The 21,027-nt window shown below is 45.3% G+C and overlaps 1 protein-coding gene and 1 long non-coding RNA gene across 3 annotated transcripts in view; both read left to right on the top strand.

Annotated features, from left to right (window-relative positions):
• The window catches only part of MCTP2 (multiple C2 and transmembrane domain containing 2), a 125,337-nt gene extending 119,422 nt beyond the window's left edge, over positions 1-5,915 (top strand). For both annotated transcript variants that reach the window (XM_074600265.1, XM_074600266.1), the window contains 2 exons: positions 827-924; positions 3,206-5,915. In XM_074600265.1, the coding sequence (XP_074456366.1) occupies positions 827-924; positions 3,206-3,274 (167 nt within the window). In that variant the 3' untranslated portion in view covers positions 3,275-5,915. The remainder of the gene's footprint in view (positions 1-826; positions 925-3,205) is intronic.
• A 13,403-nt stretch (positions 5,916-19,318) lies between these two features.
• LOC141748974 (uncharacterized) lies at positions 19,319-20,132 on the top strand. Its single transcript, XR_012589180.1, has 3 exons — positions 19,319-19,381; positions 19,529-19,598; positions 20,072-20,132. It is a non-coding gene; the product is annotated as an uncharacterized LOC141748974 (long non-coding RNA).
• Positions 20,133-21,027: the final 895 nt, after the last annotated feature.

Below are 21,027 nucleotides of genomic sequence, written 5' to 3'. Positions count from 1 at the left end.
TGCTCAGGTCGCTCGCTTTCTCGTCCCGGTCCATAGAGATGGCACTGGCTGAGGGCTACTCATCACTCCCTTTTCTCAAGGGTAGGAGAAGACAAGGGCTCACGATCCCCACAGTACTGTAAACAATACAGTCCTATGGATCTTCTCCCACCAGGGATCACCTCTGACAGCTGAAGCATAACTAAGTCCATGGAGAACACTGGTAGCACTGTCGCTGCAGTTAATAAGCCAAATTATTTGCCCTGAGATCAAAATAAAATAAACCTTACGATAAGTTTTTAGTTTCCCACAGCATCGTAGTATGACCAGCTTGTCAAATCTGGTTCTGCAAAGAGAGGACAAGCTATAAGACATGATGGGGAAGGGAGGCTTTCATTTTGAGAAGAAATGGAAATAAAAAAAGCCTTTATCCTGCCCAATTATTTTCAGAGCCCTGCAGTTCCCTGGGCGAGAGGAGAGGGAATATCTTTGGTCACATAGAATAGCAGATTTAACAGTAGTCTCGGCTGCAAATTTGTATATTCTCCCCGCAGTATCCTCCAGAATGAATGCAAGCTGCAATCTTTTTTTGCCATGTTGTTGACAACAGATGATCCCCAAAGTAGAGAAATACCATTAGAAATAATGCCCTCTACTTCCTTCAGCAGGCACTTGTGAATGGTTCCCCATGACAGGGAACGTGTGCATGGCTTTAGGTCCAAGGCACTGTTTTCACACTAATTTTCACTTGTGAATTCCTCTTCCCTTTTTCACCTTACCTGAACAATTTAGGAGAGAGGGAATAGAAAGGGGTTGTATTATTTTGTTTGCTTTTTTTATTTCCTAGGCATAAATAAATTTACTAAGAAGCTTAGAAATCCCTATGCCATCGACAATAATGAGCTACTAGATTTCCTCTCCAGGGTACCATCTGATGTTCAAAAGGTAGGTAATGAATGGCCACCGCCAACAGAGGCAACAAGCGGCACGGAGAGCGGCTGGGTGCTCTGCGTGGGGATACGATGCCAGCGCATGTTTGAATAACGCGGATAAGGAACTGGGAAGAACCCACACAGGGAGGAGGGGGAGGGTGTTAGAGGAGAGAGGAGCCAAAATCCTTTGTCAGAAGGATAAAATGATTGCAGAAAAATTATCCTGAAAAGACCTACTTAAAAATGATCTGGAAAATCACCCAGCGTGGTTACTGAACTATGGTTTCTGTCACCTTTCTGCTCCGGTATTTGTGCGGAGGGGAGAGAAAAGTAGTCTCTTTGATAGAGATAACCATCCAAAGGGATTTGCTGAATTCTCACTTTTCTCAAGATGGAGGAGTGGGCATTATTTCCTTGACTTTGTGCTTGCTGTATTTTTTTTCACATCAGCTGTCCTTCAAAATTCTTCCTCCTCACCCACTTTGAGCTGCAGTCCTCTCTTGGACAATGCTCCGCTCGTCTTTTTCTTCAGAGAAAGCCTTGAGATGTGTATAAAATACTCTGTGGTCGATCAGATCAATCTTCTGCCATTATGGAATTATAACTTTTAATCTAACCAGAATCTGTCCTCCCTCAATTTCAGTCAAGTCTCGTCTCTTCTCATGTTTCTTTTAAACAACAACACTGTCTTCAGTAATCTCGCCTATCTTCCTGGAAATTATTTGAACAATAAGTCCTTTAGAATGTCAAGATCTGTTTATTTCTCTTGGAGGAAGGAAAATAGTCTTGCTGGGTAACGAAGCCACATGATATAAAGGATTCTTTCTTTTGTTTTAATCAACTGGAATCTGTGTCCTCGGGCCCTGATCCCGATGCCCCGGATCCCACTGACATTGTACCTTCCTGTGTGAATCGTGGTACTCTCACAGTGAGGTGCTGCGCACTGTGAATAAGGGGATCACAATCTTGCCTGTAGTGTTTTTACTCTGTTGGAGACAGAAAAATAATTGCCCACATGCAGTGTCGAGGCATCTGGTAGAAACAAGGTTGGAAAAAGCTTCTGGTGACATTTATCTCAAGAGGCCTCCAGATTGGTTGGTGGCAGGACTAATAACTTGAGAGAAATCTTGCCATAGACTGGTGGGAGGAAAAAAAAGCTAAGCAGAAATGATCATAGAGACATTAAGCTTCACTGTATTTTTATTTTTTGTCATTGCTCTGGTAGAGCGCGCTGGATTTGCAGTGATGGTTTGCATATGCCCTCTTAGTGTTTATGTTTAAAGATAAGCTGCTTTTCTATTTATGCTTTACTTAACGTGTACATTTATAACATTTCCTTGAGTGGTTTCTATCATTTTTGAGCTCTCTGAGGAAAATGATAACCATTTTCTATGAGGGAGGAGTGGTAAAAGTTCCTAGGATGGGACAAACCTCAGACTTTTCCACCAGTGCTAAAAATAGTGATCCTGTGTCAGCCACGCACTCTAGTGAGAAGTCGTCCACGGCGGCTCTGTCTGCCCCTCTGTCTGCTTCATTTTACGTGCTATCAATGCATCATCCTTTCGCTGGGGCACTGCAATGAGTTAGAAATTACCTCTGTCTATACGTTAGCCATTTGCAATCCACATGTGTTGGACAAAAGGCAGAGGAGGAGTGAAAAAGATGGCATGTTCAGCAAAAGTTTACCCGTGATTTCGACGGGAGTACTTTTCTGTAGCACAACAGACATTTTGGAGATTACACCGTCCTAGTCAGTTTATCACACGTGTTTTAACCATTATATTGTATATGGAATTTTTTTTAAAGGTGGAGGCAGCTTTGTCCAGGTTCTATTTGGGAAAATATTTTCCTTTTTTGGAAATGATTAAATATGTCAGCATCCCAAGATCCGTGTGTGGTTTTGACGACTGTCATCTTACCATGTATTGGGATCTTCTTGAATTGAAACTCCTGAGAGAAGTTTATTAAACTTCTAGGTTAATGCCAGAAGAAGAAGAAAAACAACTCCCAAACCAAAACAAACCTAAAGGGTCTATCCTATGTTGCTGAAATCAGGTAGAACCCCATGTATCTCATTAGAAAAATCTGCTTTTAATATTTTCGTTTCAAGAAATGATGCATGACTTCTCAAATCCTTCCTGCAATTAATCCCCCATGTTCCTGTGTTTAGAAAATGATTCATTACTTTTGAACCTTCCTAGTTTCCCTTGGTTTGTCCTCGGGGAGCCATTAACACACACTGTAGTGAGCTAGAGTTACCTAACTGCAAACGTCATGTCTATTTGTTTTTACAGGTGCAGCGTGCTGAATTGAAACCATACAGCAGCTCCAGTCCCATTAGGAGGAAGCGGAGTGCGCTATAGGATGCAGCGTGATTTTGGAATGCAGCATCTCCCTCCGTACCCCCCGTGCGTGCACACGCGCTGCTCCCCTCCCCTTCTTCTTGGTTCAGAACAACACTATAATCACTGCCACAGACTTTTTTTTTTTTTTTTCCTGGAAGACATGGTTTCTGATAAACACCTATCTTGGGTTCTCTTTTGGGCATGGAGTCGTAGCCCAAAAAAGAGCAAGGTGGAATGTATGAACTAGTTTGTGGGGTGGGGAGGAGAGCGGGTGAGGATGGTGCGACTGCACCTTTTTCTTTTTTCTTTTCTTATTTTTCCCCCCGATTGCAGAGGCAAGGCTGGATGTGGCAGCACTCCGGGTTTTATGCAGGAAGAGATAATTCCGCTTAGTGTAGCAGATCAGCTGAGCTGATGTGAGGAGATGCTCTGAACCAGTTTTTAACATATCCAACAGATTTACATTAAGATATGAAAGCTATTCTTTTCTGAGTTAAATCACTGTGCCTAGAAAGGTTTAAGCTCTGAATTAACGAGCCTTTGATACCCATCTTCTGTTCAAGCAGTGTACATTTTAAAAAGTTTTTTATCATAATTAGCAGAAAGAGCTAGGAGCTCCAACAGTATCTCAATATTTCATCCAGCACTTGTGGGTTTTTCTTTTTCCTTTTTCTTCTTTTTTTCTTCTTTTTTTTTAAAGCCCACCCTGTGGTTAACTCTTTGGATGCTGGAATCATCGGAGATCCATTGCTGGCAATGGATGCATGAGAACCCTCTGCCATGAAAGGATTAAGAGACTGTAGAAAAGCCTAACTCACTGACCTGAAAAGACTCCGTTGACTTGCCTTTTATAATTCCATCTTATCAGATATTTTCAGCATAGCTGTTGTTTTCCGGTCTAAATCCAGAGGGATCAACACTACAGATCCAAGAGAAAAAAAACACTTTATAGCCTTAAAGAAATAAGTGCTTGTGCAGATAGAGAGCACCGTGCCAAAAGACGTGGTCGTGCAATAGTGTGCAGGCTTTGGTCCACCACTGATGTCTTCTTGGAGTCTTTCCTGGTGGTTCACAAGGAGAGGATTGGAAAGTGGAGTCATATGGAAACTGAGCAATGAAGAGACAGAAGAAAGGACCTTGTTTTCTGTTCTGAGGAGAATGTGATTCCTTGCTTGCTTACCAGTCTTTTAGCTGTTGTGCTTTTGCTTTATGTAATTCAGATAACTAGCTTTACTCTTGTTTGACTGGGGAAACAAACACAGAGTCTTGTGCAAACCTGCTTAATTTTGGTGAGAGTGTGGCCCTCGGTCCTTTAGGTGCTGTAGAAGATTGGGGGAGCGACTTGCCACCACAAGAAATCATTGGTAGCACGAGAGCTGGAGTTGCTTCTTGTGATTGCCAAGCCAGGGGTTACCACCTGCGTCCCCCGGGTAGTTCGCAGTACAAAGAAATAGAGAATTCGGAGAGACAGGATTCTTTTTAACAAAAGACTTTGGAAGTCATCTAATTGAAGGTAAAACACATAAAACCTTGCTGAGGGGTCGACTATCCAAACAGAGCCACGCTGCGCGGTTCAGTAATGCAATCTTGTGGGCCTGCTGCATGAATTTTGCAGAAGGAAAACTAACACCAGAGTATCTTCTGCTGGATTATTAGCCAGATTCAGAGATTTTTCAAGAAGTTTATTTTTCAAAGTAACAAGCCCCACTGTGCCTTTGAATAAGGAGAGGCACATTTTCATACACTTGATTGGATAAAAAATGTATTTTGCTCCTGCAAAGCTGTGCGTAGCTGCAATGGAAAGACAGAAAAAAGATTATCCTGGTTTAAAAAGCCACAAAAATGCCTCTTTGTGTGCACGTGTGCTTGTGTGCCCATGCATATACAGAGTTGTGTATAAAGAAGAGTACATGTATAATGTATTTATAGGCGAGCGTGTGTGGGAAAATGGGTGAATATACAGATTTAAAAACCTTGAAAATGTTTATGAAAAATGCCAAAGATTCTAAAGCTTATCATCTTGCGTCTGTTCTTCTTCATTTTGTATCTTTCCCGGCATGTCTCTCTGGCTGAGCCAGATCTCTGCATGATTTGATTTACTTCAAGTTAATGAAGCTGGTTGGAAAGAGCCTTGTAGAAATTATAAAATCTCCAGTAAATCTCCTCCTTGTACATACAATAGATGTCCACGGACTCCTTTTGTTAAACCAGTTTCTCAATCTTCTGTGTAAACAATGCCTCATTGTCTCGCTTTAAACTATCATCTGGTTTATCATACTGTAGTCTCGTCATTTCGTAAGGACCAAAGTCAGACATATTTAAGCAGGCATGTGAGATCTGATTGTTGATTTGAGTGAAGACATTCAACTGCAGGAAAAATTGTTTATTTATTCAGAAGTTGGGACTGATACTTTAATTTTTTTTCCTATAGATTTTTCCACGTGGAACTGATTTCTGTTCAGGAGACAGGGTGATGTCTTCTTTTTTTATTATTTCTTTTTTCAGCGTAGATAGGTTGTGTTTCACAATAATTTGTATTAGATTGTTATGCTGGAGACGTACCAAATGAAGGGGTTTGGGTGGTCCAGTACCTATATAGGTTGTAATGAGCTCTTTGTTTTGATAAATGCTCTTTGAAATGCAATAAACATTTCAGGTTAAGCGGATACTTTTAATTTATCTGGATTACGAGATATGTTTCCCTTTTTTTTTTTTTTTTTTTTTTTGCAAAATGCTTACTGTGCTATAATATTTAATATCTGACTAGGTAGGCAAATACATTTCTTTACAGTGCAGTGAAATAACTAATGCTGGAGGTTACTTGAAATGGAGACGGTGCTGCAGCAGGAGATGTAAAGTCTTACCCCGCCTGCTTACGCCTATTTAGTGGGATTTCCTAGGCCCTACCTAAAGGAAAGGAGGGTTCTGTGCATTTACTGCACGCTCCAGTAATCAAACTCTTTATTCAGATTTTTCATTTGATTCTTAAAGCGAGAACATTGATATATATCTCCGTGTGTCCATTTGCCCATGCAAATGATTGGTTTTTACGTTGTTAATCAATTCAGTGGAGAGCATGGAAATGATAAACTTACATTTGCAGTTTAAGGTAGTCATTTCAGTGCAACAATCTATACGTTTGTATTCTGAAGTCTGTAAGACCAGGAGGCAGTCGGAAATTTAAGTCTAACTATGGGTCTTTTGGATGACTGTGGATGATACGTGGATGATACGATGGAGATACCAGAATATGGCCGAACATGTCCACTACTTGTACAGTGTGTAAATAACTGGATTTGACATATACATGCAAATGCAATACGTACTCATGCTTGCCCAAACATAAGCCGCTGCTGAAGGTTGGTTTCTTGAATACTCATGAACGGGGCTGAGGACGCAGCTCCCCTATGGATCACCGTCAGTAAAACTCAGTCACTGAAACGCACCTTGTGGAAAGCAAGCAAACAGCTGAATAAAGCAAAGTCGGTGGAAATGTCATGTACCTTTTTTTTTTTTTTTTCTTTCTGCTTGCAAAGATTTTAACCTTCAGCTGTAGCCCTTCCTCCCTCTGCTTCCCCCTCAGTCCTCTCCCCAGCCACCCACAAAGCGGTGGAGAGCCCAGGCTCTGCCCCGCCGACCGGGGGCTCCCACCAAGACCAGCCGCCCTGCCCCTGATTGCGTGGGAAAGCGCTTCTCCCCTGGAAATCCGACTGGCTGCTGCTAATTCCCTGCCTGGGGTAAGAGTACTAACAACTCCCTGAACTGGCCTGTCCCCCTAGAAAACAGAGACTTGCCATTTAATTTCCTGTACTCTACATGGGGCTATGGGGTTTTTTTGTGTTTTTTTTTTAATTTGGAGGGCCTGATCCTGCAGGCATTGCCACAAGTGGAACTGGAGTTGTTTTCCTATCAGACCGGTAGGTTCCGACCAGGAAGGAATTTGGCGGCTCTGATGTGTTAAGAAAAAAAATCGGCAAAATACATTCTAATCAAACCTTAACCTTTAGATTCTCCGTCCTTTAAACTAAGCTGATAGACTGTTTGGGAAATGTTAGCTTTGACTTTAGAGACTATGGCGTGTGTTAGAAGTGAATCCTGTTCTGGCTTAATATTGTGTGTGTGTGTGTTTTATCTGTAAAGCTACGTGTGTCAGGGCCCTGGTGCATCTACCCCTTCAAATCGCACGGGGACATGATAAGAATATCTGCTCTTCGGCGTCCGTAAAAGTTAGCAGCTCGGAAGGAAGCTGAGATACTACAAGTGATTGTTAATCTGCTGTATCGCAGATGGAGTGTTTTAATCATTCTCAAGTTGGGGTAAATGAAGCCAGATGAAATTCCACAATTTTGGGACAAAATATCTGCCTGACAGTTTATCAGTGGGGAAGACTCTTAGCGGCAACCGTAATTATATAGTTCAGGGAATATGTGAGCAAAAGATATGTTTATGATTAATGTAAATATTCGCAAGCATTTAGAAATAACAGAGTAAAAAGAAAAAAAGCCTCTTGAGATTATACCATTTTTAATCTACTTTTCTCTGGGATGCTTTGACTTAAAACAGTGCAGTATTTCAAGAGAATTTAGAAGGTCATTTTGTTTTGAATAAAAGACATGCTCTTCTGACATGAATCATGAAACTGAGCTTGGGGAAGCAGGAGGTGGCATTCAGGTCTCGGTGTTCGCAACAGCAGCAGCACCTGGGCGGGCATGAGTTCAAGTTCTCAGTGTGGCTTTAACCTGAGGGCTGGTGATTCTTGTTAAATTTTACGTGAAGGAATGTTGCCAATCGGTTCCTGCATGTTGGATTGAACACCTGCGATTTCCCTCTTGGCTGAACAAGATGATACACCTCTTGCAGGGAAAGAAAGTAAGAACTGGAAGACATGCTGATGTAAACTTCATTTGAGCTGATGTCCTAGTGCAATCAGCCTTCTAACCTCTTGAGGACTTCCTGCAGAAGGAAGGTAGGACAGGCTCATAGACTGGGCACGTAAATCTGGTTCTGGGTCTTCCAGGGCCAACCGTGGTCAGATTTAGATGGTCAACAGATTGTGCCTTGTACTAGTGCTCATTGGCTGCTAGAATGGCTCCGTGAAGCCACGTGCTCCCAGCTAGCGCATTTAAAGAGCGGCCTTCAGCCCACGATGGAAGGGTAAGTCGCTGGGCTTCAATGATGTGTGGGGTAGATGGATGGGTATGAGTAGGGAGCCTGTGCTAAGGAGTGCTTCCCCAGGGCGCTGGGACTGCTTAGCAGGGATTTCTCCTCGACACCTGATTTGTTGCGATCAAATTTCTAGCAGAGGAACGAATAATGTTTCTGCTCTTGATCTCTGCATTTTTGGTAAGTTACTTTTGTAACTGGGAAGAATATTAAATGTTTAACTATTGTCTACCAACTGGAGATGACAAAACCTAAAGACTTGGGACTTACACGTCCAAATGCGTGGTCGGCCTGGATTCTCCTTCAGTCCCAAAGGCATGTGGGGATAAAATGGTGCTGGAACCAAACTTCTTCAGAGAAGCGTGAAGTCTGCTCAGCAGTAGTGTTACAGTGGTTTCAAAGACGCTAGCAAACACTTCAGTTGCATCCTCAATAGAGGTAAGTGAATAAAAGGGTTTTTTTTCTTAATGACACTACTCTTTATTCCTACTGTGGGTATTTTTTGAAGGAGATCAACTGAAAAGAAGCAGAAAAAAAAAAAAAGTGTTTTTTTTATTTTTATGTCTTTAGCAAATACTTGCTTCTACTTCTAGTTACTGTATGTGGAAGATGGGATTTGACTGCTTCTAAGGTTCTAAGTCTGTGCATAGCAACCCCATGTTTTATTCACTTGCTCAGTACCGCCACCTCCCAAAGCAGAGTACAAACCTTGCCTTCATTTCCAAGTGGAGATGCACAGCGGAAAGAGCATATGTTCCTACAGACATTAAAAAAAAAAAAAAGACGACTTAGCTTCATTGACTTGTGTGCTAAATTTTGCTTTGATCATGGCTGTCTGATTTCTCCCTCCACCTTCTGTCTGCCTGTGGTTGGCTCACTCCACAGAGGGAGTATCTGGAGCAGCACAGCAGCTACAACCTTAGGAGAAGGGGCAGGGAGGGGGGGAAGTCTCCCTCCATCTCCGGCAATAGACGACTTTACTGAAAGTCAATGCCATTCCCTTGCATTTATCAATGCCACTCTTGCTCTGCATATTTTTGGTATTCGCCATGCATTGTTAGCAGTGATTGTCATGTAATTAAATCACTGCTCATCACAAGAGCCTATTTTTATGCTGAGATAAGCATCAGAAGTCTGCTGCAGCGTCCCCCAGATCAATAAAGATGTTCCCTGTAGGATTACAAATAGTCTGGGGTTGTACAGGGCACTAGAATTAATTAGGAATGATTTCTCTTTTTCTTTCTTCTTTCAATACATTTTTAATTGTTTATCCATTTTCGATGGGCTTGTTTTTAACTCTACCATGATGGCCCAGATGCTTCTGTTCAGACCTTTTGAGTATGATATGATATCAATTTGAGCAATGCCATTTGCTGTAAGCAGCCACTATTATCGTCCTCTTCCCATAGTCATGTGCGACCATTGCTTCAAAATATGTTTCTGAATGAGATATTTGCGTCTTGGGCTTTGCACTTGAGATTACGGTTAAATGGGTTCATTAAGTGGTTGAGCTCGGAGATCCAAATACAATGAGTAACCTTCAGGTGCTACCCTGAAGATTGTGGCATTTCGCTCAGAAGACCAGAGGGCAAGTGGAGAAACTTGAGCCATTTACCGAGGAAGCGTTTGCCCCGAGGTGGCAGAGCAAGTCTGGCAAAAAAAGAACTAACACCCTGGGTTATTGTGGGTTATGCTTTCCTGTTCCAAGCTGTCTACTTTCCTTTGTCTTCTTCTTACATTTTCTCCTACTTATGTGCCAAACCGGTTTTATCGTCCTCCATGGGGCGTTGATCCAACATCAGGATCTGCTGCCCCTCGCTGTCTGCTGGCCTGTGCTACCCACGGGGAAGTCCGGGGTTAGCAACAGCCTCGCGCCCGAGTCCTGCTGGGACAAGTGGGTGCAGACCCCGGGAAAGGCCCTCCAGCCCCACTGGCTGTAGAGGTAAGAGCAGGTAAAAGTTGCAACAGATAAAGAAGGATAGGATTATTTGAGAGAGCTCTTTAAAAAGCGGGTAACCCAAAAAAAGTCAATTGGGGTGTCTGTTTGGGAACGGGGTAAGCTAGAAACAGCGTTGGAATTATATCGTATTGACTGGGTACACGGATAGAGGCTGTGGACCATCTGTGAAGGACACCACAGTGAGACAGAAGTTTCTGGGGCGTTTCTGAAAATGGAATGGTGGTGTCCGCAAATGGATGAAGCACAGGGAAAAGGTGAAGGTCTTCATTTTCACTGCCCTTCAGTCAAATGGCTGAGGGCCATGTCCTTCTCATCCAGCATCATCAAAAATGGAAATGGCTCCTTCAGCTGTGCTGGGGAGGAGCGTTTGCTCTCTCAAAGACTCGGGGGTAAATTCCTTTTAGGGAACAGAAGCAGCGTCAGGATTCCTGTAGGGAAATACAGCCACCTCTCTACATGAAAAAGAAATTAAGAGTTGAGTGTTTTGCAATTGCTTTGCTGCACTGAAATGTCGTTCTTTATGAGCTGCACCTGAAGTGCGCTGGAGTCAAACGCCTGCTGAGCTCAAAGGCTTTGGATCGGTCTGGCTGCTTCTATGAAAGGGATAAATGGTGGCCAAATTTGCTGCTGATAAATTAGGTGCACCTAATGCGGAGAGGATGGTGATGCCCTGGAAGAGCTTTCCTGAATGCAAGGTGGTGCTCCTTGGAAATGATTCTTCTAATTGGGCGGTGCCGGCTGCCGAATGAGGGAGGAGGAGCAGACGTTGCTGTAAGGAGCTCTCCCCTGTGTTCCTGCCAGCATGGAGGAGAGGGCTGGAGCTTGTGCTCTGCTCTCAGTCCTTCTGTCCACCTTATGCTTCAAGGGGGTGAAGGCTAATTGGGTCTCAGTTAGTGGCCAGGCCTGCTGTCACTGTGCCAGGGCATCCCTGTTTTCTGAAGAGCGGAAAAACTTTGCCTCGATCCAGTGGCGAAGAATTGGGCAGCAGCTGTGCTTCAAAGGGCGCAGGCATCCTCAAGAGCTCCAAGCTTAAGATGGATGCTCATTTGGGTGGAGCTTCACCCAAAGGCAGGGGTAGGACCTGCTGCAGCCAAGAGGTTAAATATTTAATTTGGACCCATCGGGATCCAAGGCCCCGTGAGCCTATTGCCTGCCTTCCGCTCGCATCGCAAACCAGCAGAGCAGAACCTCTCCGTAGGCGACGGGGTTTTGGGGAGCACAAAACTCCGCAAATCCCCCTGCCACCCCCGATAGGCCGGGGCTGTGAAAACAAGCTTTGCATGGCAGGTGCCTGCCACCGTGCCCACCCAGAGAAGTTGACCGTGCCCAGAACGTGACGCGATGCAGGATCGTGTCAGCCAGACCAAACCGATCTGCCCCGGATTTGCAGGTGGCAGCGCAGGAGAAGAGCTGGCAGCCCCCGAAAACACCCCTGGCTTAAAGCCCCTTGCTCTGAACCCTCTGAACGAGCCTCTTCGCGCGGGGTCAGCCGGGAGAGAGCTGTCGCACAGCTCAAATTGTGCAGGTGTGGCCCGTTTTCTCCCCCACCGCGGCGCTGTGCGCTGCCAGAAGGGACTGCATCTCTCCTGCCTGTGCCCGCAGGGCCCTGGCGATTTCAGCCCTCGGTCCTGGCCTTACCTCTGCGCCACACACAATTCAAGCTTGCTGCTTTTCAGGTTGTCACCTCCCTCCTTCCTGGGAAAGGGCGCTGAGGGGTTTTGGTTGTCCCCTGAAGCTCTGCAGAGCTGCTGCTCGCCAGAGGCAGCGCACAGACGTGCTCAGAAAGCGAGGAGCCTGGGGACGCGAGTGGGCTTTCTGCAACTTTTCCATTCCGCATACATAGCATTAGGCTTTTTTTTTTTTACAGGGAGTTCCTTTCCAAATCGTTATTTTCCGTTTTCCCCTGTGCTCAGTCTTTTCCATCCTCACCGCTTGACTTGGATTAAGGTAATTCAGAACAGGAGACTCCTTCTATAAAATATATGCTTGCCCCAGAATTTTTTGCCAGAAATAATTCTTCCCCTGCCAGCTCTTAAGGTCAGTTTGCTTCCCATCAGCCTTCCCATTTTTTGGATTGTTGTTACTTTCATTATTATTATCGTTATAGTTCAAGTGTCTATGGGATAAATTTAACCTTGCTGTACATTTTCATTGACTGCAGGTTTGGGGCGGGGGGGGGCGGCGGTTGGCATCCATGCTATGTCAAAATGTGCAATGTTATGGAAAACTGGAATACCTAACCAAAGGGGACGTATATGGAGATATTCAGTGGGCAGTCGCCTTAAATTCATGAGGCACCATCCCACTCCTGCCGAAGTCGACGCGACTCGCCCGTTGCTCTGAAATTAGCCCGTGACAGCGTTGCTGGGTGGTCAGCTCTGTGGCGCTTGCGTGGTTGCCGCGTAGATAATTTGCAAATTGTCCGTGAACCTTGTGTACAAACGTGTCTGGTATGGTGCTAATTTACTGGCAAGGTCTGGGTGCGCAGATCCAACACGCTGCTCGGGGAGAGCTTCAGCCGTGCCCGGCAGCCGGTTTAGAGATTTGATTTCTCTGCGGCGTGTCAGGGACGGCTGACGGATGGGCTCGGCCTCCCCTTCGCATGTGTTTAGAGATCTCCAGCCAGGCCAGGATTTGCCAGATGACCACGGTGGGGAAGGCATCAGAAATATTTCCGTAAATATAACCCCTCCCCACCCCTAAAAATTTATCTAGTTTGGGCACGGGTGTTACAAAACCCTCATTCATGGCTACGGGACGTGGCTGGACACTATCTGTCCCGTGTTCCGGCTGGGTTTATTTTGGGGTGGTCAGAAAGGAAATCCCGGTGTAGAGGCGGGTGGAACGTTTTTGTTGAACTGATGTGAAAAATACCTGGCCGTTTGGAAGGCTTTGAACTCTTAGCATAAGGCTCTGGGAGATGGATGGATGGTCGGAGGGGAGGTGACGGGGAGAGGGGGTCAAAGGTCCTACAGCATAACTCATGGCCGCGAGAAGTCCCTGTCTCACAGTGAAAGTACGAGGACTGGCCGGCAGCAGCGTGACCCCTAGCAGTCAATTCATCAGAAGGATTTCCCGTCCGAATATGCAGATGTGTGCACAATTATTTTACCTATCTTCACAAACACAACCCACGTCCCTGCACGCTTAAATAAATCTTGGCGCTGTCCCTCTCAGAAGGCATTTCGGGTTCAGCCTGGTGGCCTGCATCCTGCAGGGTTTTGTTCAGCAGAGTCCTTGCAAACAGCCCATCTCCTCTTCCCTTTCCGCTTCCCCTTCCTCCTCCTCCCATCCCACCGCAATCACTGCTGCCCAGACCCATCCTTCACTCGCACAAAACTGATTTCTGTTTATGGAGCAGCTGGCAGCAGCGACGCTCGAGCGCTGAGCGATGACTAAGAAACAAGCCCACTTTTCCCTTAGCTGTCAGGAGCTTTTAGAAATAACACCCTCCTCTGAGGAAGTCAGAATAGCAACAGGAAAATAAGTAAAACCTATTATAAAACAGTTGTCCAAGAACTTAGGCACGGCGCGGGGTAGAGATCAATATGCTGTGAAGGTTAAATCTATTTTCACACTGTGTTCTATTTCACAGTTTAATGGTGTTTTAATGTGTCTGTCACTGAGCCCCCTTCATGTTATGCAGGTAGAGCCTTTACAAAGGAGAAATAACGTTGGCTTTACAAGCTTCGGAGTAACATCTTATTTACCAGCTGAGATCTGACGCTTTCCTCTCTGGAGATACGCCAGGGGTTGACTCTTTTATTTTATTTTATTTTATTTTTTAGAAGACATAATGTGGTGTTGCATTTACAATAATTTTCAGATGGCTTTTGGGGAACGCCCGTAGGGACGGGAGCCGCAGGAGCGAGCGTGTGCCTGTGTGGAAGGGACAGAAATATCCACTGCTGTTTGTACAAGCTGAGTACGTGGAGGATATGCAGAATTCCCAAGCTTGAGTTTGCATCCAGTCCAAGATGGTATATTTGAGCGCTTTAGATTGAACTCAGCTGACGCTGGGATGTTGCACTGGGCTTGGGGAGAGCATGGAGGACAAAGCCAGCGGACAAAGAGGAGTGATCACAGCGCAAAGAAAGGACGCTGAGGGAGTGTGGGGTAGAAGGGGGGCTGATTTCAGCCTGTGCCGGTGGAAAGGATGAAAGGGGAGTGAGGTAGGGAGGGAAAAAAAGCAAAGAAAGAGGTGTAGTATAAAATCCAGGGTATGTGCAGTGCTAAAGCAGACATACGGGCCTGTCCGCAGTGTTTGGGATGGAGCAGTTTATATCTCCACGGTCCAGCTCCCACCCTTTGCCTAGAAGTCAGAGATAGAAAAAAAACCCCAAAACTGTTCTGCTTTAATTATCTCTCTGGAGCTTCAGCTAGGTAAGGGAGGGGCTGAGACGTCCTAGTCAAAGGGTACTGCTGGTTCGGGCCTTCAGATGCGTAACGGGGTGTGCAGATGCGGCGGGGTGGTGTTGGTGTGCTGACCCGCTCGGTGAGGATGCTTTGGCAAACCTCCCGCTGCCTGCGGCTGAGCCAGCACCGGGACGCAGCCTCCGGCCGTTCGCACCTCCCTGCAACGAGCTGGGGCTACGCACGGCTATATTTTCTCCCGCTGACAAGGCTGGGTAAACCGCAGCCGAGTGTAGCTCCTCTGGTTTCGCCACGAGCGAATCTGAGCGCCTTTGGAATCCGGAGGGACTCGCTCCAGACATCCTTGGGTTGTAACTGATGTGCAGAGTCAGGGGAGGACAAACCTGCCTGTGCCAGTGGCTTCTCTTGCGTGATCCCGCTCCCTCCCGTCTTTGCCCTCAGCAGCTCCCTCGCGCAGCCGGCAGAGCGCTCTCCTTTGCCGTGCCTTGCCTTCCCACCTCTCCCGTCTTTCGCTCCCTCGGTTGCTCTTTACCCTCCTCTTACTTCGTCTCGCAGCCAAATGACTTAACTCTGGGAGGGCTTGGCTGTAGGACGGGAATGCATCAGGGAAGGAGATATAATATTAAGTCTTTCGAGCAACTTATTAAAAAACCTCAAGCTTCCCCTCTACTGGTTGCTTTGCCAGAGTAACGTGCCTTTGCTCTGTCAGGATCCGCCGAGGGCTGGTGCTTGCTGGGCTGTGAGTTTTTAGACTTGCAGAGCGTTGACTTGGCTTAACCTGCGTATCCCACTGTAGCAGAAACGTCTGCAATGCGTGTTTTGGCTTCGGTGCGCTGCGTGCTCCGAGTTCATCTCTTCCCCCCCTTCCGTTTTCCATTGTTGGAACAACAATCTTCTGCTGGATGCAGAACGCGACCGGCCCTGTCTTGTGGGGCCAAAACAAACCCTCTGCTAGTGTGTTTTCCATCCTCCGCGAGGTAAAATACCAGCACTGAGAGCAGCTGACCCCTGGTGGGAGTCTATCGTCTGGAAATCCAATGACTGACGTCACGGGGCAAAACTTCGTCTCAAGCAATACCGCTGAGAAATGAATTTGCATCCTTTGGAGCTGGTGGATCGAAGGGTTTGGACCCGTGAGTGGGGGTGACGTACCTTCGGAGGGATGTGACGATTCCCTCCCCAACCACCGCTGCCACCGAAGTGCAGCCTGTTGCATTAAAATATCCCAACGTTCCGGACTGCAGACTGCAACATTGCAGCACTTGTTTTAACTGTCCTTTCCAAATAGAAGGAAAACGCTGACAAGGTCAGAGCTGGGGACAGAAAAACTTCAGGGACCTGGAGTCCCAAGGAGCTGCCAAAACAGATTCAGGCCTTTTTTCTGCCCCAGTTTTGCAAGTCCAAGATAGTCAATGAAGGTTGTCACCCAATACCCCTTGCGCAAAATCTGTAGCACATTCACATCTGGCCTTGTGCGAAATGGTAAGAAAAAGATTTTTTCTGCTCCTTAATAGAGCCTGGAGGTTGAATCTTGTCTTTGGTTTTCATTTTTTGTTTTGTTGCGGGGGAGATTCACTTGCCTTTACATTTTCGGGGCTATTTCTCCTACTTCAACCAGTAGAGCAAGCCCATGAATATTTGAATTCCAAGCTTGGACGTACGTGTTGATGAGCACCCGCCCAAGTGAGGCCACCTTTCTGCAAGCGGAACTGGATACTTGTTATGGTCCTAACATTTGGGGACCAAATTTATGCAAGTTTGCCTCCTTAATCCTAGAGTTATAGATTAAACTGAAGATTGGAGATAGCTGCCCGATCAAGTTTAATGCCAGCTTTTAGGAGTGAAACTTTAGTGCTTTTGGCAATCCGTGGCCGTGTGCCTTATATTAGGCATTGGAGTTTTGGAAAAGTGCCAAAAGGACCACCAAAATGGAATGTTTCATTATTATAAACTCACTTTCCTGATTTACAGAGGAGACCTGGGGAAAAATGCTTGTTTGCTTTTGGTCCTCCTTTAAAAAAAAAATAAAAATTACTGAGGTCATTAATGCAATAACACAACTTGCTTAAAACCTCATATTTACTGTGAGTTTCCTCCTGAAATATTAAAACACTGAAATCACAGAATAGAAGAAAATGAAAGGTTAGAGACAGGAAGATGTACGAAATAATGTGACTTTTAAGAAACCAGTTAATACACAGGGATTGGATTGTTTGGTGCTGGCTAATTCTTAGTTATAGAAGCTAATGGGTGATTTTATAGTGCAAGAGAATTAATGTTTCTCGTAGGTGGGAGATGGAAGAGTTTTGTGTCTCTTGCTCTAGAAATCCAGTGGGATTAGAGTTTCTGTGTTTCCTTAGTTGTGTACACTTGAGTACTTGCTGGGGCTCGTCTGCAAGGTCACACTGGGAGCAGAGGATGGTGGCAGAGATAGACTTCAGAGACCTGAACACCTCCTTGAAAAGAAACGGGTCTGGATGCTCACAGATGGAAGGACGAGAGAATTACTGACATCAGCCAGGGCAGAGGTGGTGTCTAGAGAGAGGATGATGAAGTTTTGCTGGCATGGTCCACAAAAATGAATACTTAGAGTATAGTTTAGATTTATTTTTTTTCTTCTACATTTTCTGTTCATAAAGCTTGGAAAATATTGTTCTGAACTTTTTCAAATGAACAGTTGAAAATGCTGAATGATGTCGCATGGAGACCTTGTCCCAGTGGCTCGTCCCTAGCAGCCTGCAAGATGGTCGTGGTCCTGGACTCTGAGGTAATGAAGTTCTTGAGAAGTTCATAACCAGTTCCGCTTGTATTTCACATCATTTCCAGTGCGTTCTTACCTGTGGAGCTTTTTGGCTTCTTGAGCGTATTTTTGAAGTCGTGTTTCTGATACAGATGTTCACTTATGGTTGCTCATATTTTCCAAGTATCTTGAATTTTCTTACTACACATCAAATTCTTTCCCTGTTACACTGGCCATACAAAACACCGAAGCATCAGCACCACTGAAGCAATTCAGCTTAATTCGAATATCTGGAAAACATTGTTTAAAACCATTACCTAGGTCTAATACTTTGTGAAATTTATTGGAGAACAAGCATTATCAAGAAATCTCATCTCTTGCTACTCAGTAAGTTGTTTCTCTTAAGGAGCTCCTGGTAATGCAGCAGTGACATACAGGCACGTGCTGCTAGAAGTTACCTCTGTGTCTTTATAGTTACAGGTCTTGACTTTATATCACATAGTTTTATCAGTAACGCTTCCAGTTTTTTTCTCTTTTACTCCTAAATTTGCAGGTGTCCAGGCAGTTATGTATGAAGAGCAAATCGGTTCGTAACCTGATAGTAAGTACTGTGATACAAATACAGCTTTACGCGTTGCTCTGAAATTCCAAGGTCTTTTTTTTTGCCATTTCCCAAATGGAAAGTGGCGAACTGTCAGGTAAAACTTCTAATCACATTTCATATGTTTTATTTAAATCTCCAGCTATGTTTCATTACGAGACTTCGGAAAATATTTTGTAAGAGCGCAATAGTTCTTATAATAAGTCAACCTAAGGTATCATAGGGGAAAAAAAAAAAAAATTCTCAACAATTATCCTTCCCACCCAAACCTTTTCTTAGAAGCAGCATTAGAAATTTTTAATGGCATTTTACTCCCACTATTGCCAAAGGGAGTTTTATCATTGACTCGAAGAGAAGCAACGTTTAACCCCTTAATTTTTGCATTAGCAGAGAGGAGTAGTTCAGCTGTTAGTGGATCTTGGGCTGAAATGTAGTTGTTATAAATAAGCCCAGCTCCTTCTAACCTGAATTGGGCAGCTCCCAGTTCACCTCAGTGGAGGTTCTCACCCTCTGCTCGCACCCCCCCGAAAATCTCTGCTCAAGTGCCATCGTGATGCAATGAGAAAAAAATATCCCCTGATTGTAAAGAAATGTTCACACTCTGCTGCAGGCAATGCACAGGCTGAAACGCGATAGCCGTGGCCCTGACACAACGCCGACGGGAAGCCAGGAGCTGTCAGAAAGGTCAGAGTTTCAATAGTGTGTCTGTGCATTTCCAGCGCTCCTTCCATTCCCTTCTCCTGGTCTGTTCTTTCCTTTCCATACCCCTCTGGAGCAAATGCATCCTCTCAACAGACCTTCCTGGACAAAAATGTAATAAGTAAATAAATGAGGAAAGTTTCAAAGTCAGAAATGTCCTTCAAAACCTTATGGAAGGAGAGGTATTTTGGAGCACGAAGACCACTCTGGGCCACTGAGCTCTCTCGAGCAGCTCTCCTTTCTACTCTGAAAGGTTTGTACCTTTCCTTTTTCTGAAATGATTTGCTAATGCCTTTCCCGTCCCCTGTGTACCTGCCAGTTCTGCTCACATGTGTTGCTTAAATTGCAGCGTTTACAAGGTGTGATTGACCAGGTTTAGGTCTGAAATTTAATCCGCCGCATTTAAAAATTTAAGAGTTGCGCTCTGATTTGTGTCTGCAAAATTGTGTCAACTCAGGTGCAAATTTGATAAACGGAGGACACCAGCTCTCATCTGAATTTCAGCCTTACCTGAAAGCATCAAATCGCTATTTTACACTTCTGCTGCGGGAGCTCGGTGCAGGCTGCACTATCTGCCTGAGGAGCTGGGTACGTAGCAGGGTTAACTCCTCCTGGGCCAGGTCTGACCGACTTATCCGTGGTCACGCGGCGGAGCTGTAACCTGGCTAGGGATGGAGTTGTGGCCTCCTGACAGTCAGCCCAGTGCTGTAACCATTATACTCTCCTTTTGAGCAGATTGCTGATCTTTTTTCAACTTGTGGACCCATAAAATGTTACCAGTGGAGAGGAGGATTCCTCTATAAAGGTGAGCCTGTGAGAACGGGCTCGATCTTCTCAAGAACCTTTGCAGACTTTTTGGATGTGCATCCACAGCTCCCTTCAGCTTGAAATGTTCCACGGCTTATTTGAAACCAGCTTTTGTCCTTGCCTTTAGGGAAAGGTCTACCTTTCTTCAGCAAAGTCACAACAATTAATAAGCACTTAACAAAAGCAAAAATGCCCCCCAAATACAGATAGCCGGTCATTCCAAGCAACTTTTTCTTTTCGGCATAACACCTCCCTGGCTTCCCAGGGAGGTGGTGGATTCACCATCCCTGGAGGCGTTTAAGAAAAGGGTAGATGGGGCACTTAGGGACATGGTTTAGAAGTGGCTTTTGTCAGGGTAGGTTAAAGGTTGGACTCGATGATCTTAAAGGTCCCTTCCAACCTCAGCAATTCTATGATTCTGTGATTCTGTTTATACAGCCTCTTTGCCAGGGCTTTTTTTTTTTCTCCCAGGTTCAATCTTCAGATTAAGCCAGGACTCCACTGGGGTTTGGTCCCACCTTGCAGCTCTGCCACGTGATGCACGGGAGCGCAACACCGAACAGCTTCTGCCTCGGAAGCAAATGGACCTGGCTTTGGCTGGAGCCGTTTTAATTCTGCAGGTGAGTACCGTGGAAAACATCTTGTTTTCATCCCTTACTTTTGTCCGGTTTTCTTTGCTTCAGAGCTCAACAACGACCGCGAAGCAGCAGCTAGGGAAACAGGCACACCTCTTGAGGAATACAAGGAGGATTTTAAGCATTGCTAAAATCAAAAGAAGCTATGGGCCACCCTCAAAGAACTCCCCTGCAAAACTTCAAACGGCCGGTGGGAATTAAAATGGCTATTGCTTTCAACGGCTTGCAGCCCCGCTTGTGGATAATTGTGCTTACATGGACCGTCGTGCTCGGAGGGAAAAGTCCCACTCGTAGGAGGAGCGTTAGTAAACCCAGTAAGCCAAGGGGCATGGAGAAACCTAATATCTTTAATTCGACAAACTGAGCTCAGTTGTGGGTGGGGACACAAGCTTTTCAGGTATTTGAGCCCGTTGCCAGGTCTGAGACAGCACGCTGCTTTTCTGGTTGCAGCTCTCCAACCCGGCATTGGTCATGTCTGATCCTACCCCTGGGGACAAAACCACTACCAGAAGCTGCACACCTCTTTTAGTGGGCCTTTCTACTGGAAATGCAGGGTTTTTCTTCTTCCGTTAAATTCTTCAAGAATGAGGAATTATTCACAGCTGGGGGGTTTATGAACCCGGCACAGCAACTGAGCGTCCCGTGTAGCCTAAAAATGAAGCTAACTTTGACTTTCAGTTTGTTTCTTAGCGAATCGGCCATGTGTATTCCCAGCAGGATTGCTGGAGGGAAACAGTGTCCACTGTATTCTGGCCCAGCGTAATCCGCATTTCTAATTAAGGCTATTCGCAA

The sequence above is a fragment of the Larus michahellis genome, chromosome 9 (genome assembly GCF_964199755.1).
Source record: "Larus michahellis chromosome 9, bLarMic1.1, whole genome shotgun sequence".
NCBI classification, from domain to species: domain Eukaryota; kingdom Metazoa; phylum Chordata; class Aves; order Charadriiformes; family Laridae; genus Larus; species Larus michahellis.
Note: the sequence above shows the minus strand (reverse complement) of the source record. Positions and strands in the feature narration are given on the sequence as shown.